The sequence below is a fragment of the Octopus bimaculoides genome, chromosome 30 (assembly GCF_046866305.1).
Source record: "Octopus bimaculoides isolate indiv1 chromosome 30, ASM4686630v1, whole genome shotgun sequence".
NCBI classification, from domain to species: Eukaryota; Metazoa; Mollusca; class Cephalopoda; order Octopoda; family Octopodidae; genus Octopus; species Octopus bimaculoides.
In genome coordinates this window covers 1,156,520-1,174,019 of record NC_142957.1, presented here as the reverse complement: position 1 = coordinate 1,174,019, position 17,500 = coordinate 1,156,520, and the positions used below count along the sequence as shown (strand labels likewise).

The window sequence follows — 17,500 nt, the reverse complement described above, 5'->3', positions numbered from 1 at the left end:
GTATTCCCTGGCAGCACTGCGAAGTAAGGGATTTCTGGAAGTTATCCATCGGCCCCGGCTCAAACATCCTCAGTAACAGATTTGTCAGTTCGACCTCGATAACGCCCAGAACCCCTATGAGTACGTCATCGTAATTTTCCACTAGTAAATCTCTACAGAATTTGAAGTGTTGATACCCCACTGACCGATTTTTCCCACCAGTGAGTTCTCGGCAACATTCCAGATGTCAGTCACTCTGATTGGGTTTCTTCCTGACCTCGGAGATGAGTTGAGAAAGTGCATGTTTGACAAACGGTGACTACAGGTGTTCTCCGTTTAGGCAGAATATCTGGAGATATTGCATCCTCAGCGCATGTGTACGCATCATTAGCCACGGTGTGCCCATCCCATCACATAGTGTGCTGGCAGCAGATGGACACCTCACCAAACGTACCTCTCCACAAAAATGTGAAGAGGAGGCGCTCCGACTTGGTGAGGCGCCAACAGACTACAATCTTCAAAACCGTCATCTTCATCACCAACAGAGAACATCACCACCAACATCAACATCAATGTCATGTTCATCATCACAATAAAACTTCTGTTCCCCATCATTATCAGAATAATCAACATTAACAACATCAGCCCCATCAGCAGCCTCCTAACACCTTCGTCATCATCACACCCACAATATTTTCTGCTCGTCTGTCTCATCATCATATTTATCACTGTTTCCACACCTATCCGCCGTCATGAAGCTCATCATGGGTGTAATCTACTTTTCATATCTTCTATCATCCAATTATTTAGACGTAATATTAAATATTCTCTCACACATTTATTCCATAATTGTTCTTTGTAACTCAATTTTATGTTGCAGGAATTTGGGTATAAACGATATCAAAGAAATCAAAGCCGAAACCTTCCAAAATCTGTCCAGTTTAAAAAGTCTGTAAGTTAAATGAATCTCATTTCATATTATTTCGTTGACGATATCTTTATAATTCTGTAATGTCTTCCCGTACACATCGTCTTTCTATACTTGCGTTTTATTGTTCATGAAATTCTGTGAATGTGAGTGTGGACCCATTTCTAAGATATTGGATGTATAAGAACGTGTTACTTGAGGGTAAGCATTTAGTGTATGCGTGTGTATGCGGGCGTATTAACATCTGTGCACATTACGCATGGTGTTTACTTCTACATAGAAACTAAGTAACATCCTTAGATAATCTTTGTAATCGCATCTTTAGCCTCAGATGATTCATACGTTAATATATAAACTCATTCTTGTTGTTGTTGCTTGTCCTCTTGTATGCTTCTATTTCATCCAATACTTCTTCCCGTCCTCTAAAACTCCATTCCCCAACGACACCATCATCATGACCTGTCTTCATCCTCGTCATCATTACCATCACCATTCTCCTCAGTCTTCTTCTTCTCTTCCTTCTTCTTGTCTTCTTCTTCTCTTCCTTCTTCTTTTCTTCTTCTTCTCTTCCTTCTTCTTGTCTTCTTCTTCGTCTCCTTATTTTTCTTCGTGTTCTTTTCTTCCTCCTTCTGCTTCTTCTCCTCCTTCATCTTATTCTCCTTCGTCTTCTTCTCGTACTTTTTCTTCTTTTTCTTTTTCATCTTCTTCTCTTGCAGATACACAATCTTCAAAACCGTCATCTTCATCACCACCAACATCAACATCAATGTCACGTTCATCATCACAATAAAACTTCTGTTCCCCATCATTATCAGGATCATCAACATTAACAACATCAGCCCCATCAGCAGCCTCCTAACACCTTCGTCATCATCACACCCACAATATTTTCTTCTCCTCTGCCTCACCCTCATATTCATCACTGCCCACACACCAACAAAAAATTATCAACAATATCGTAATCTACTTTTCATTTCGTCTCTCTTCTAATTCTTTAGTCATAATGTTTAATATTCTCTCACAAATGTATAACATAGATTTTCTTAACTCAATTTTATGTTCCAGGAATTTGGGTAGAAACAAAATCAAAGAAATCAAAGCCGAAACCTTCCAAAATCTTTCAAATTTAACAATTCTGTAAGTTGAATCAATCTTATTTTATATTATTTCATTGACGATGTTATTCTTAGTGCAAGTTTCAAAGAATGAATTTCGATTATAACAGTTCTCTCTTTTCAAAGCTATAATGGCAGTGAGAAAGGAGCATATTTGGCATATTCTGCTTTATGAGTTCAATATAGGCAACAACGCAACGGAAAGTGCGATGAATAATAATTCACTGTATGTGGATCGGCCAAAAAGTGTAAGTCAGTGTCAATGGGGTGGGGGTGGGGGGCTGCTGCAATTACGAAGAGGAGACTACCGCCTAGAAGACGAGCCTCGTCCTGGAAGATCTGTAGAGCTCGACGAGGACGACCTGCAAACCTGGTAGAAAAACCCCCATCGCATCTCTTGACGAACAAGCAGAGAAGGTTGCATTTGGTCATTCAATCCTTCATCGACATCTACATGCCTTCGGAAAAGTCAGATAATTGGGTCCATGGGTTCCTCACAAACGTTCTGAGTGTAATGGCGCGCAGAGAGCGAATGTTTGCTTTTCTTTGCTATCACGTCTGATGAAAGAATCATTTAAATCGAAACCGAGCGATAACAATGTATATCTAACGTGAGCAGCTTGAGCAGCTTAAGTCAGGTCTGAAAGAAAAAAACGACAATCCTTCTTATGAAGTCGAAATGTGTTCGTCGATCAGGATAGCATTCCGAAGGCTAGACCAGCTTGAATGGGAAACGAATCCTCCCACGATGTTTGGCGGACATTTCGACATTCTGATTACCCGTTATTCGTCAGTCTTCAAAACATTTGAATGGAAAAAATATGAATTGTGTAGTGGAAATCAAAATATTCTGTTGACAATTTCAGAACAGTACTGGAGGAGTGTTATTCGTGACAGACAAGTGAAGTTGGGAAGAGGAGCATTACAAGTCTACCAGGTAGACGGAAGAGAGTTTAAAGGAGAGTATTTGAATAATAACTTTGTTTATCTTAATTATGAAAGATGAAAGAAGTATAAAAACCGCATTATTTATGGGATGACGCTATACATGTTCTCTCAAATTAATTTTCATTTTGTAGGAATTTGTGTAACAATGCTATCACGAAAATTTATTGAGGAATTTTCCAGAACGTTTCTAGTGTAACGGAATTGTAATTTCCATCATTTTTTGTTACAGAGAGTTGTATAATAATGATATCAATGAATTAGAAGTTGGCTCTTTTCAAAATCTTCCCAGTTTAACAACTCTGTAAGTAGCATTAGTTTCTTTTTTATTTTCTTTTATTGACAATATAATTCTAAACATTTAATGTCTTTCCATGCCTTCTTTTTTAACCCACTCTACTTCAGGCACCATATACACACATACAAGGCGGCGAGCTGGCAGAAACGTTAGCACGCCAGGCGAAATGCTTAGCGGTATTTCGTCTGCCGCTACGTTCTGAGTTCAAATTCCGCCGAGGTCGACTTTGCCTTTCATCCTTTCGGGGTCGATTAAATAAGTACCAGTTACGCACTGGGGTCGGTATAATCGACGTAATCCGTTTGTCTGTCCTTGTTTGTCCCCTCTGCGTGTAGCCCCTTGTGGGTAGTAAAGAAATAACACACAGTCGCTTTCGAACGAAATCTGCGATTCCTTGTGAATGTCTGATAAGGTGTGCGTCTGTGAAGGTGTCTGTGTGAATATCAGCGTCTGGGCTTATGTATGAGTTACTTATAATTCACGTATATAATTTTTATGTATGTATGTGTATATATAAGTATGTGTCTTTCAGTATGAGTGAATGTACACGAGTGCACATTCCCAAGTCTCACAGAGGTGCACTCAGCAGTGCAGTGAAAGCACGTGATAAAAATTAGACGACTGAATAATAATAATAATAATAATAATAATAATAATAATAATAATAATAATAATAATAATAATAATAATGCTTTCTAATTGATGTATCAATACCAGCAGATGACAACGTTTCCCTAAAAGAAATGGAAAAACTTTCAAAATACAAAGACCTCGAAATAGAGGTGACTCGAATGTGGAATCTAAAAACAGAAACAATTGCTATCATAGTAGGTGCCTTAGGTACAATAAAAAAATATTCAGACAAATACATAACAAAAACACCAGGACTTACAAATATATATAACACAGAAAATTGCACTACTGGACACTGCACACATCCTACGCAAAACACTTTCAATACAGTAACCATAAGAGTATCACTGCAAACCACAGCACATACTCAAGGCACACAGAGCTGCGCTCGGTAGTGAAGTGAAAGCACGTTATAAAATTAAAACTGCTGAACAATAATAATAATAATAAGAAGAAGAAGAAAGCTTTTGCTGGATAGTTGGGGCAGAGGGAATGTGACAACCGGTTTACAAAGTTGTAAACGATTCAGTCTGTTTTTAAAATAATGATGTGGGAAATATACGAGTGAATGCGAGTGCTTTTGAGAGTGTGTGAGTGTGCTTAAGAGAGCGTGGGTGTGTGCGCATGTTTTATTGCTTGTCGTCGTAGTTTTCGTAAAAGTCTCCCACCTGTCATCACCTCTTTCTTCTTCCTCTTATTTTAATCTATTTCTTCTACACCCCCACGTATTTATAATTTATCCCTTGTTTCATGTCATTTCTTTTCAATCTTTTTATACAGCACCACGTATATCATTTGTAAATGTTTTACCGAAACAATTCTTCTTCTTCTTCTTCTTCTTCTATTTCTTCTTCTTCTACAACTACTACTACTACTACTACTACTACTACTACTACTACTACTACTACTACTACTACTACTAATTTTTCTTCTACTTCTCCTTCCTCGTCTTCTTCGTCTACTTTTACACACACTCACAAACTTCAACGCCAACATCTTTGCCAATATCACATCCATCATCACAACAAAACCTGTGAATCCTCATCATTTTCACACTGGAAAAAATTATAAACATCACTCCATCATCAGCATCATAACATCAGCATCATCACTCCCACAGTAATTTCCTCTCCTCTGCCACATCACCATACTCATTACTGCTCACATCCCACCCAACATTATCTACAACATCATCATGAGGTTCATCATGATGGTAATCTACATTTCGTATCTTCCATCATCCCATTCTTTTGACAAATATGTTCAATAAATGTTCTTTACTCAATGTTATGTCTCAGGAAATTGCACCGAAATGAAATTAAGAAAATCCAAGCAGGGACCTACCGAAATCTTTCCAGTTTAACAACTCTGTAAGTTGAATCAACCGACGTTTATCGTATTTCTTTGACGATATCTTACTAAATCCGTAATATCTTTCTATAGAGGCAATCTATAATTTGTGAATGTGATTGTGGGCCCAAATCTGAGATGTGAGATACATGGGAGCAACCAATGCTATTATCATCATCATCATCATCATCATCATCATCTAACCCATCATCATCATCAGCGTCTGCGTTCCTAAATGTTTTGGTATTACATTTTATATTTCATTACGAACATTCCTCTGTATACATTTTTTCACGGCTCACTTTTTTGTTACAGAGAGTTGTATAATAATGATATCAATGAATTAGAAGTTGGATCTTTTCAAACTCTTCCCAGTTTAACGCCTCTGCAAGTTGCATAATTCTTTTGATTCTCTTTTATTGACAATATAATTTTAAACATTTTGTCTTTCCATGCTTTCTTTACTGTAATCCACTCTACTTGACGCACTCTTTACACTCAGTCGCTTTCCCCAGGAATATTCAATTCTTTGTAAATGTCTGAGAAGGTGTGTGTGTGTGTATGTGTGTGTGCGTGTGAGTGGGTGTGTGGATATCAGTCTCTATATATGAATTTCTGATAATTACTGCATATGATTTTGTGCATGATTATGCATATGTCAGTCTGTGTCATGCAGGATGAGTGAACGTACATGAGTGTATCGACTTGATTTGTACCTCCTTTTGTATATTATTTATTATATTTACACCTCGAGCAACGCTGATTACCATTCATGGCTCTCCGTTCTAATTATAAATTGTGAATGACATTATTTTTGTTTAGATTTTGCTACACTTTTCAACTCAGAGTAACTTGTTTTACACTCTTCTATCTTTCTATCATTTACTCCTACCACACGAGAGATGCGTCTGCATAAATTTCTTCCTTTCTCTTCATTATTTTCTGTCCTTCTCTTTCTCCCCTCCTCTTCAACACTACATTCTCCTCTTTCTTTTTCTCAAACCACAACAAAAACAATGACTGCGGCAAATGCAACCGCAGCAAGAAAAACTGCTGCTGCTACTACTACTACTACTACTACTACTAATAATAATTTAATATATTGGCCGCTAGTGCCGGCGTATAGGAAAGGTTTAAAAACGTAAGACAAACAGAACTGATAATAGTTGTAGTAGTAGTAGTAGTAGTAGTAGTAGTAGTAGTAGTAGTGTTCGTGAGGGAATATTAAATATTTTGGCCATAGAATTGGATGATGGAAGAGATGATAAGTAGATGACGATATTGTTGATAATGTTGGGTTGGTGTGTGGGCAGTGATGAATATGATGGTGAGGCAGAATTTATTGTGGGAGTGTTGATGGCGAAGGGGTTATGATGCTGAGGATGACAGTGATGTTGTTAATGTTGATTATTCTGATAATGATGGTGATTAGAATTTTGCTGGGATGATGAAAATTATATTGCCGTTGATGCTGATGGTGATGCACTCTGTTGATGATGAAGATGACGGTTTTGAAGATTGTGGTCCGTACGCCCGTTCGCCCGTCCTCCTAAACTTTCTCCATTTCCCCTCCACTTTTCCCTATTGTCTCTCTCATCTGTTCCTACTTATTTTATTCTCGTTCGTCATGTCTATCATGGTGATGATCATCATTATTATAATCAATCCATCACCATCGATTCTTTTTCTCCTTCTTTTCACATCCTTCGCCTTATCATCAATTTTCGCTTCCTGTGTTATTCTTTTGCGACTTCTGCCGCTTGTAATTTTCTTCTTTCCTTCGCCTCCTTTTCTCATCCTTTTCGCCGTCTTCCTCCTCCTTCTCTTCGCCCCTTTTCTCTTCCTCCTCCACCTTCAGCTTCTACTTCTTTTTCTTCATTCGCTTTAATAATTCTTGTACTTCAACTCGATTTCTTTTGCATTTGCTTGAGCGGCTACAGTCAGCTCTAAAAGAAAAATGACCATCTTTGTTATCAAGTCGAAAGGCGTTCTTCTATCAGTATAATTATACTTGGCCACATACGGCCAGGGTGACATCCCAAAGGCTAGACCAGTCTGAATGGGAAACGAAGTCCCACTCACCAAATTTGCGGGACATATCCACATCTGATTATCAATTCTTCTGCAGTCTTCTAACTCATTTGGATGGAAAGAATATGAATTTGGTAGATAATTTCTGAACAGTAGTGGAGGAGTGTTCTTCGTTATAGATAAGTGGAATTTGGGAGAGGAGCCTTACGAGTCTACCAAATAGATGGAAGAACATTGTAGAGAATGAAGGAGACTATATTTTAGATTAAAAAAGAACTTTGTTTACCTTAATTATGAAAGAAGTGTAAAAAGCCGCATTATTTATGGGATGACACAATACATATACTTCTAAAATTAACTTTTCGTTTTGCAGGACTTTGTATAACAATGCTATCAAGAAAATTAGAGGAGGAATTTTCCAGAACTTTTCTGCATTAACAGAATTGTAATTTGGATCATTCTTGATAGTTTTTCATTGCCATCATATTCATAATTTCTGATTGCCATCCCATTCTATAACGGTCTACCTCTTTCTCTCTCTGCATTCTCATAACATCTCCAGAGCTGTATGTGATTGACTTTGAATGTCTGTCAATGTGAGTGTGTGTGTTTGTGAGACATTATGAGTGTGTGTTAGTACATATGCACATGCGATTGTTCAAGCAGCACATTTTATGTATGTGTATACGTTAGTTAATGTTTTGTGTATGGGTGGTTCAATACTAGTGTATCAAATTGTATTCATGCCTATATAACGTTTACTGCCTTTAGCTCTGGATCGACGTTGAATGCCAAACATCAATCTTGTAATTGTACTTTTATGATTAACTTTAATCATATATAAATATCTCTAACCTTCCAACTCTTAATCATTCACTTTCTTTATTTCTCTGAAAATATTTCCAGCTACGTAAATTCTTCATCATCACCTTCATCAAAATCATCATTGCCATATCTTTCCTCATCAACACCACAAACACCACAACCACCACCATCATCATCATTATCATCTACGCCATCATCATCATCAACTACTTTCTTAAATTTTTAGGCATTATATTTTATATTTCATTACGAACCTGTATACATTTTTTCACGGTTCACTTATTTGTTACAGAAATTTGTTTGATAATGATATCACTGAATTAGAAGTTGGATCTTTTCAAAATCTTCCCAGATTAAAGACTCTGTAAGTTGCATTAGTTTTTGATTCTCTTCTTTTGACAACATAATTCTAAATATCTAATGTCTTTCCCTGCTTTCTTTTTGCTCTCAATCTCCTTGACGCGTTATATACAATCAATCGCCTTCCACACGAATATCGCATTCTTTGTGAACATCTGATGTATGTGTGTGTATGAGTATCAGTGTCTGGGTTTATGTATGAGTTTTGATAATTTAGGCATATGATTTTGTGTATGTGCGTGTGTCAATCTGTTTCTTTCAGTATGAGTGAATGTACACGAGTGTATCGACTTGGTCTGTATATCATTTATTATGTTTACTTTCCGATCAAAGCTGATTACCATTCATGGCTCCGCGTTATAATTATATATTGTGCATTACATTATTCATGTTTAAAGTTTGCTGCACTTTCCAAATCTGAGTAATATATTTTACGCTTTTCTGTTGCACCATCATTTACTCCTAAAGACCTAAGATGCGTCTACCGAAATTTTGTCTTTTCTGTTCATTCTTTTTTCCTCCTCCTTCTCCCACCATATGATCCTCCTTTTTCTCTACTACGACAAAAGCAAAGAATGCGACAACTACAACAGCCGCAAGAACTACTACTACTACTACTACTACTACTACTACTACTACTACTACTACTACTACTACTACTACTAATAATAATAATAATAATAATAATAATAATAATAATAATAATAATAATAATAATAAATACAATTGCTAAATAGAACTGGATGCGGTTACAAATGCTACGGAAAAACAGTCCGCCACCTTCTATATATGGATGACCTAAAATTATATGCTAAAAACGACAAAGAGCTAGAAACACTACTACAGACAGTGCACGGCTTTACCAAGGAAATAGATATGAAATTCGGATTAGAAAAATATGCCAAAGCAACCCTGAAAAGAGGAAAATTAATTAAAAGTAGCAATATAACACTAGATAAAGCCAATGAAATAAGAGAACTAGACGAAAGCCAACCATATAAGTATTTAGGAGTCAATGAACTAGATAGGCTACAGCATACACAAATGAAAGAAAAAATAAAGAAAGAGTACTATAGACGAGTTAGATCAATACTAAAAACAGAGCTCAATGCTAAAAACAAGATAATGGGTATCAACACTTTAGCTGTCCCAGTTATAAGCTACAGCTACAACATCCTTAACTGGACACTAAACGAACTATGTAAAATAGACAGGAAAACAAGAAAAATAATGACAGGATATAGGATGCACCACCCAAAATCTGACATAGAAAGGCTATATATACAACGCACAGAAGGTGGCAGAGGTATTATACAGCTAGAAAACTATTATAAAATAACCACCATAGGACTGCAAAAATACCTACTCCAGAAGCAAGGGAAACTAATACAAATCGCCACAAAACACGAGCAAAACAAAAAACTGTTTTCAGTATTTAAGGAAACTGACAAATACAAACAAGAAATCAATCTACCTAACAAATACGAAGGAGAAGAAGAAGAAGAAGAAGAAACAACAAAAGCTATAAAACAAATGAAATCCAAACTAAAACTAGAACAGCAACGGACCATGATAAAACGATGGCAAGAAAAGCCCCTACATGGTAAATACTGGGCTAAACTAAATGCGAAAGAAATAGACAGAGAAAAATCCCAGCAATGGCTGAGAAGCTCAGGACTCAAAGCAGAGACTGAAGGATTTTTAATTGCTGCACAAGACCAGAGCCTCCCCACCAGAAATTACCAAAAACACATAATGAAAAGAAATATAACAAGTAACTGTAGAATATGTGGAGATGGTCAAGAAACAATAAATCATATTATCTCTGGCTGCCCAGTCCTGGCTAAGAAGGAATATATTCACAGACACGACAGAGCTGGGACCTATATACACTGGAAGCTATGCCAACACTATGGAATAACAACAGAAAAAAGATGGTATAAACACACGCCAGAAAAGGTCACAGAAAACGAGAAAGCAACCATACTTTGCGATATGCCAATACACACAGATAGAGAAATTAAGGCAAATAGACCAGATATAGTTGTCAAAGATCATGAAGAAAAAAAAATGCTTTCTAATTGATGTATCAATACCAGCAGATGACAACGTTTCTCTAAAAGAAATGGAAAAACTTTCAAAATACAAAGACCTGGAAATAGAGATAACTCGACTGTGGAATCTAAAAACAGAAACAATTCCTATCATAGTAGGTGCCTTAGGTATTATAAAAAAATATTCAGACAAATACATAACAAAAACACCAGGACTTACAAATATATATAACATACAGAAAATTGCACTACTGGGTACTGCACACATTCTACGCAAAACAATTTCAATACAGTAAACACAAGAGCACCACAGCAAACCACAGCACATACCCAAGGCGCACAGAGCTGCGCTCGGTAGTGAAGTGAAAGCACGTTATAAAAATAAAACTACTGAACAATGATAATAATAATAATAATAATGGCAACAAAACCTGAACGTGGAACCTGAAGACTAAAACAATACCTATTGTCATAGGTGCCCTGGGAATGACAGCGAAACGGGCTGATTACTATCTAGCTCAGATACCAGGAAACACCAAAATGGCTGAAGTTCAAAAGATAGTGCTCATGGGAACTGACCATATCCTACGTAAAATACTATCTGTGTGATATCAAATTTTAAAACAAACGCATAATTTTCTTATGGTTTCTTAAACATTCTCTAGAACAACACTATGTACAAGTCCAAATATATGGTACCCTAGGCATAACATCTACATGAACTTCTAACTAGTTGTCTCTTGAGGTCTCTGGGTGAGACTTGGATCCAACTTGTACAAATGCAAAGCAAAAGTCAAACATAAAATAATAATAATAATAATAATAATAATAATAATAATAATAATAATAATAATAATAATAATAATAATAATAATAATAATAAAGAAGATTCACCGGGCTGAATAACAACATGGATGTGCTACACCGGGATCCCTATGCAAAAACAAATCTAATCCAATAACATCGATGGAATTAGGCAAAAGAACCGGTGGAAGATTTGAAGGAAGCGGTCTTTTAACGAAGATAATTTAAAAAAAAAAAAATGTTATTCTTAAAAAATGAAATTTCACTGCCATACAAAGCACAGGTCCTCCTATGCTCGATGTCTCAATGAAACACGTGCGATCACACACGCAAAACCAACACCGGAAAGTTTACAAACTATATAAAAAAGAAATGGAACAAAATAGTAAGTACATATATTGAATAATTACGCATACACTCGAACGGGTACACAATGATATATACGTTTTGATACCCATAGAACTACACATGCATCTTAATGTTTACACAACTAAGTGAAAATCACAGGACACACTCACGCATACGAAAACACATATCACAAACGAAGCAAAACCAAAACTTTTTTTTTCTTCTTTATTTATTTTCATTTTGTGAACAAACACAGACAGTGAACCATTCATAAGTTTAAAACGCCACACACACACACACACACAAAAAAAACATACACTATGCCCGGAGATAAATCTATCAACAAAAAATACAGATGAATACCGATCTGCTAGCCTTAAAAAACTACGCTACGAGCAATGTTTACATGCTGAGAACTCGGTGACGGTGTTGTCTCAAAAAACTGACCCTAAACAGACAAATCCGTCCCCTAATGTCAACGCCAAAGCTCGTCATGCCTCAATGATAACAAAGCAGATCACAAACCAGATTGGTCGTTGACCGAATCACAAAGGGCCACTTACTCGAAATAGATCTGCTAGCCTTAAGAAGCTACGTCACGAGAGCTCGGAGACGGTGTTGTCTCAAAAAATGTACCCTAAACAGACAGATCCGTCCCCTAGCGTCAACGTCGAAGCTTGTTATGCCTCACTGTTAATAAAACAAAATACAAACCGAAATGGTCATAGACCGGATTATAAAGGACCACTTACTCGGATAATGAACCAGATCCGAGACGAGAAATCTGCTACTGGTTCAAATCTTCCCGACACACAGGAGCTGGAAGTACCCCACAACCGGAATATTCCAACAGATGGCCATCCATGCTCGTCATCAAATAACCAAAAGAAAAAGAATGAAAAATGGTCTAGGGAAGATAATAAAGAAGTTCTTACAGCCTTCTACCATGCCATATATTTCCCTACAGATAAATCTTCTTCTTCTTCTTCTTCTTCTTCTTCTTCTTCTTCTTCTTCTTCTTCTTCTTCTTCTTCTTCTTCTTCTTCTTCTTCTTCTTCTTCTTCTTCAATTTCTTTTCCTTTGTCTTCGTCTTCGTCCTTTACTTCATCTTCCATTTCTTCTTTAATTGTTTTTCTTCTTCCTCTTCCACTTCCTCTTCCTCTTTCACTTCCTCTTTCACTTCCTCTGCTCCTTGTTCTTTTCTTCTTCTTCTATTACTACTACTACCTTTCCTTCTACGCTTATTTATTTTCATTCTTTCCCTTATTTCTTTTATCTTTGACCTATTGTAATTCTGCTACCTATTTTTTTCCTTCTGTTTCCTTATCTTCTTCTTCTTCTTCTTCTTCTTCTTCTTCTTCTTCTTCTTCTTCTTCTTCTTCTTCTTCTTCTTCTTCTTCTTCTTCTTCTTTTCCTTCTTCTTCGTCTTCGTCCTTTACTTCATCTATTTCTCCTTTAATTATTTTTCTTCTTCCTCTTCCACTTCCTCTTCCTCTTTCACTTCCTCTTTCACTTCCTCTTTCACTTCCTCTGCTCCTTGTACTTTTCTTCTTCTTCTATTACTACTACTACTTTTCCTTCTACGCTTATTTATTTTCATTCTTTCCCTTATTTCTTTTATCTTTGACCTATTGTAATTCTGCTACCTATTTTTTTCCTTCTGTTTCCTTATCTTCTTCTTCTTCTTCTTCTTCTTCTTCTTCTTCTTCTTCTTCTTCTTCTTCTTCTTCTTCTTCTTTTTCTTCTTCTTCATCTTCTTCTTCTTCTTCTTCTTCTTCTTCTTCTTTTTTCTTTTTCTTGTTCTTCCTTCTTTTCTTCTTCATCAATTTCTTTTCTGTCTTCTTCGTCTTCGTCCTTTACTTCATCTTCTATTTCTTCTTTAATTGTTGTTTTTCTTCCTCTTCCTCTTTCACTTCCGCTTTCACTTCCTCTGCTCCTTGTTCTTTTCTTCTTCTTCTATTACTACTACAACCTTTCCTTCTACGCTTATTTATTTTCATCCTTTCTCTTATTTCTTTTATCTTTGACTTATTGTAATTCTGCTACCTATTTTTTTTTCCTTCTGTTTCCTTATCCTCATTTTATTCGTCATTTTCCACTTACCCTTCTTTTGGAGTTTCTTTCAGATTTCACCCCACATCGTCCGCTTGTTTCCGCATTGCCGTTTTCCATTATCTCTTATATCACTTGCTCGTTATTGTTGTTCTCTCTTTGTGTTCTCATTTTTTTCTCTTTCCTCTTATCTTCGTCCTCCTTCTACTTCACACTGTTCTGCCTTTCTGCCTCGTTTCCGTCTTCTTTTTATTCTCCCCCTTTTCCTTCACTATCTGTTACCAAACATTAAACATTTTTCCTTCCGTCGACTCAAATTTCATCCCCATCATGTTTTTCTTGCTCTCTTTTTTAATTTAATTTCTATCGATACTCTCATCGTATTCATCTTCACCATCCTCGACATTACCATCTTCATAGTCTCCTGTGCAAGCTTTAACACCTTTACCTTTATCATCATCAACATATTATCATCGTCAACAGTCGTCATCAAAATCATCATCATCAGCAGCAACATTATCTTCATTAACACTACTACCATACTCCTGTCCTCAGCATCTTCCTCACATTCATCCATGCTACCACCTCCAACACTATCCTCTTCCTCTTCAACCTCAATATTATTATCATCTTCATCCTCATCTCCTTTCCTTCTCTACCGAGTAAATTTTTAGCCATTATACTTTACATCTTATCATAAGACACTTCTATAGATTTTCTAATCACTAAACATTTTGCTTCATAGACATTTCGATGATAATATTATTTTATTATGAAACTCTTCTCCGCGTTATTTTACCAACTAACATTTTATGTTACAGATATTTGAATGAAAATAATATCGAGAAAATTCAAATAGGATCCTTCGATGATCTGCGCAATTTAAGATTTCTGTAAGTTGGATAAATCTTGTTGATATCGCATTAAATGTGAATGTTATGTAAAACCCACACAACAAAGTCTTCTTGATGTTTTGTTATTCTTATCGCTTATCATCTTCCATATGTTGTTACTCGGATATCACAGAAGACTCTTTTCCCCGAGGATATCTAAATTAGGTTAATTATTCCTGTACAAACTACAGACAGAAAAATCATAGAGAAATAAACAACTTTGCAGTAAACAAAAGCTTTTATTCGCTTAGTTTGGACAGTATATTAAGAGGAGAAAACAGACTTATTAACTTGTGCGTATTTTAACTAATAAAATATTTGTTTCATTCTTTCAGATATTTGCAGAACAACCGAATACAAAACTCTGAGAATGGCGCGTTCTTATTCCTTCCCCGTATTTTTTCCATGTATGTACAACAAATCTTCCTTTATTGGAAAGCCAAAAGTCTTTGTATTCACATAAAAAGATGCCATCAGACTAAACTCATAAAAAAGACGTCATCAAATTAAATTCATAAAAAAATGTCGTCAAACTTAACTCATAAAAAGATGTCATTACTTCTATACTCTTTCTGGAATTACATTATCCTTGTTTCTTGTCAAATACAAGAGACGATACTCTATATCTCTAAAGCACATTCACTTAAAGTTCTGTTTATAATTGCAGCGACCTCAGAAACAATACAGATATGATGTGTGGATGTCATCTGTCAGCCTTGGTAAATTATGTGAACTCAACATTCAGCAGGACTGTGAAGGTCCAGGGCGAGTGTCAGGCAGATCCAGGCAATAACCAAAACAAATTAATACCAATAATGGAATACTCGCAATGTAAAGGTTAGTAAAATCTTCCTTGTTTGTGTTGTTATTTTATTATTATCACTGACAGTACAATCGTTGACAGGCCGGATAAAACACCTAGCGACATTTCATCCGTTAGGGTCTGAGTTCAATTTACGTCCATGTCGACTCTACTTTTCATCCTCTTGGGGGTGAATAAAAAGTATCAGTTGAGCCCTGCGGTTGATGTAATGGATTGCCGTTCTCTCCAAAATGTTCAGGATTTGTGGTTTATTACCATAAAGGAAACTCCAGGATATTTTTGAAGATCACATGATATCGCGTGGTGTTTCTGTTTTGAAAATAAAGTGTGTGCTTTGGCTACTATTTGAGGAGGTTGCGTCACCACATAGAGGCTTCCTCATTAAATCAACGATTATATTTTGATAGGTATTACAAAATTTAAATTACATTCACAGATTTCATAAAGGTTTTCATTCTACAAAAGCATAATTACCACTTTAGTATTATTTCTCTTTATTTCAGTGTTCGCACTTTTTGTGAGAGCAGAATACAAATAGAAAATGCCATCAAGTAGCTTTCGTAGTTTTCTTAGTTTAATTTGTGACAAAACTGAAACAATTGCAGGTGAAAATCGTAACATGCTTCTTTAGTCTCCATTGATAACTAAATTTGAATATGTCACATGTATTGATTCCAACATTATCCCTTTTACATTTGCTTTAAAACACAAAGTAATTATTTTTTCTTATTCTTATACATTACATATTTGGTTCCTAAATATGGATATTTTATTGTATTGTATAGATTACTCGTTATTTCAACGGAATGTGCAGTGTCAAACATGTTCAGGGTTGATGTGCAATGAATCAGAAGTGACAAACTGTACAGGCGATGAGGTAAATTGAAATGTTCCTTTCTTCCTATTTGCTATAATATGCTCATAACCCACACCCAAAGCCAGTATGGCCAAGTATCTTGCATTTGTAACATGCATTTGCTAATTGTTTTCAGTGCCTTATAGAGTCGCAAGCAGATACACACATCCGCTCGATTTTTGACTTAGCAGAACAACGAAGATTACACATCTGAGGGGAGAGAAAGATGACCGGCAATAGGCTGGTTACACAGTTTCAGCTGAGTAGACTGGAGCAACGTAAAATTAAGTGCCTTGTTCAAGAACACAAGGTTCCACTCGTTCCAGGAATTGAGCTCACGAACTTAAGTGTGGCCTCTTCCTTTCTCCTTCTCCAGCAAACGTGGCTGTGCTTAGAGTGGTATGTATGAAGTACTTGTCCTGAGTCAAGCTGGAAGCAAGTTCCGCTGTTCAACGAGCTCAACAAGATTATTAGTGGTAGCAGCCAGCAGGATCAAGATCTCTGAACTGCTCACACTCATTCCCAATTTTGGTGACCTTGAGATATTCATATCTCATAGTATTTTCTATTTGAACGATTGTGTAACAGAATTATCCTGGAAATCCTTAAATTTCAAAGTACAGGCAGCTTCTGGATGTTGCACAAAGTCTGTCTGAAAGTAAGAGCTGCCTACTGTGAAGTGAGTGTCCTCAGGCTATTGGTTGTGTATGTCATAACAGGTATAGGACGGTTCAATTTCTCCTGACCTATGGAACCTTTCTTATGGATGTCCCGATCTTTACTATTATTATTATTATTATTATCATTATTGTTATTAATATTGCTGTTGTTATTGTTATTATTGGCTTGTTTCGTGCCAAGAAATAATTATTGCATGTTTTCTTGGAGTTTATACATTCTTATGACGTCAGCAACATACAATTTTCGGTGGTAAAAATAAAATTTCTAAAAGAAATGGGGACATTCAAAAGATCGCTTTGGTCTAATGTTAGAACGTCAGTCATGTTCACAGGAGATTTGGTATCGACACTTTCTAGCCAAAGGGCTTTTTAAAAACAATATTTATATGCTATTGTTTATAGCTTATCTACTTCAAGATCCAACGTTCCAGAAAGAATATTAATAATGTTTCCATGATCCAGTGATTCCTCTAGACCTAGGTTACTTTTCACTTCGAATTTTGTGTGATTGTTTTCATTTCAGGGT

At 36.2% G+C, this 17,500-nt stretch overlaps 1 protein-coding gene across 2 annotated transcripts in view; it reads left to right on the top strand.

Moving 5' to 3' along the window:
• The window catches only part of LOC106881167 (uncharacterized), a 106,982-nt gene that overhangs the window by 76,276 nt on the left and 13,206 nt on the right, over positions 1 to 17,500 (top strand). For both annotated transcript variants that reach the window (XR_016239249.1, XM_089346520.1), the window contains exons 27-35: positions 860 to 931; positions 1,973 to 2,044; positions 3,200 to 3,271; positions 5,197 to 5,268; positions 8,397 to 8,468; positions 14,544 to 14,615; positions 14,951 to 15,022; positions 15,283 to 15,452; positions 16,224 to 16,315. Coding sequence is in view for 1 of the 2 variants with exons in the window: in XM_089346520.1 (XP_089202646.1) it covers positions 860 to 931; positions 1,973 to 2,044; positions 3,200 to 3,271; positions 5,197 to 5,268; positions 8,397 to 8,468; positions 14,544 to 14,615; positions 14,951 to 15,022; positions 15,283 to 15,452; positions 16,224 to 16,315 (766 nt within the window). In the remaining variant the exon portion in view is untranslated. The remainder of the gene's footprint in view (positions 1 to 859; positions 932 to 1,972; positions 2,045 to 3,199; positions 3,272 to 5,196; positions 5,269 to 8,396; positions 8,469 to 14,543; positions 14,616 to 14,950; positions 15,023 to 15,282; positions 15,453 to 16,223; positions 16,316 to 17,500) is intronic.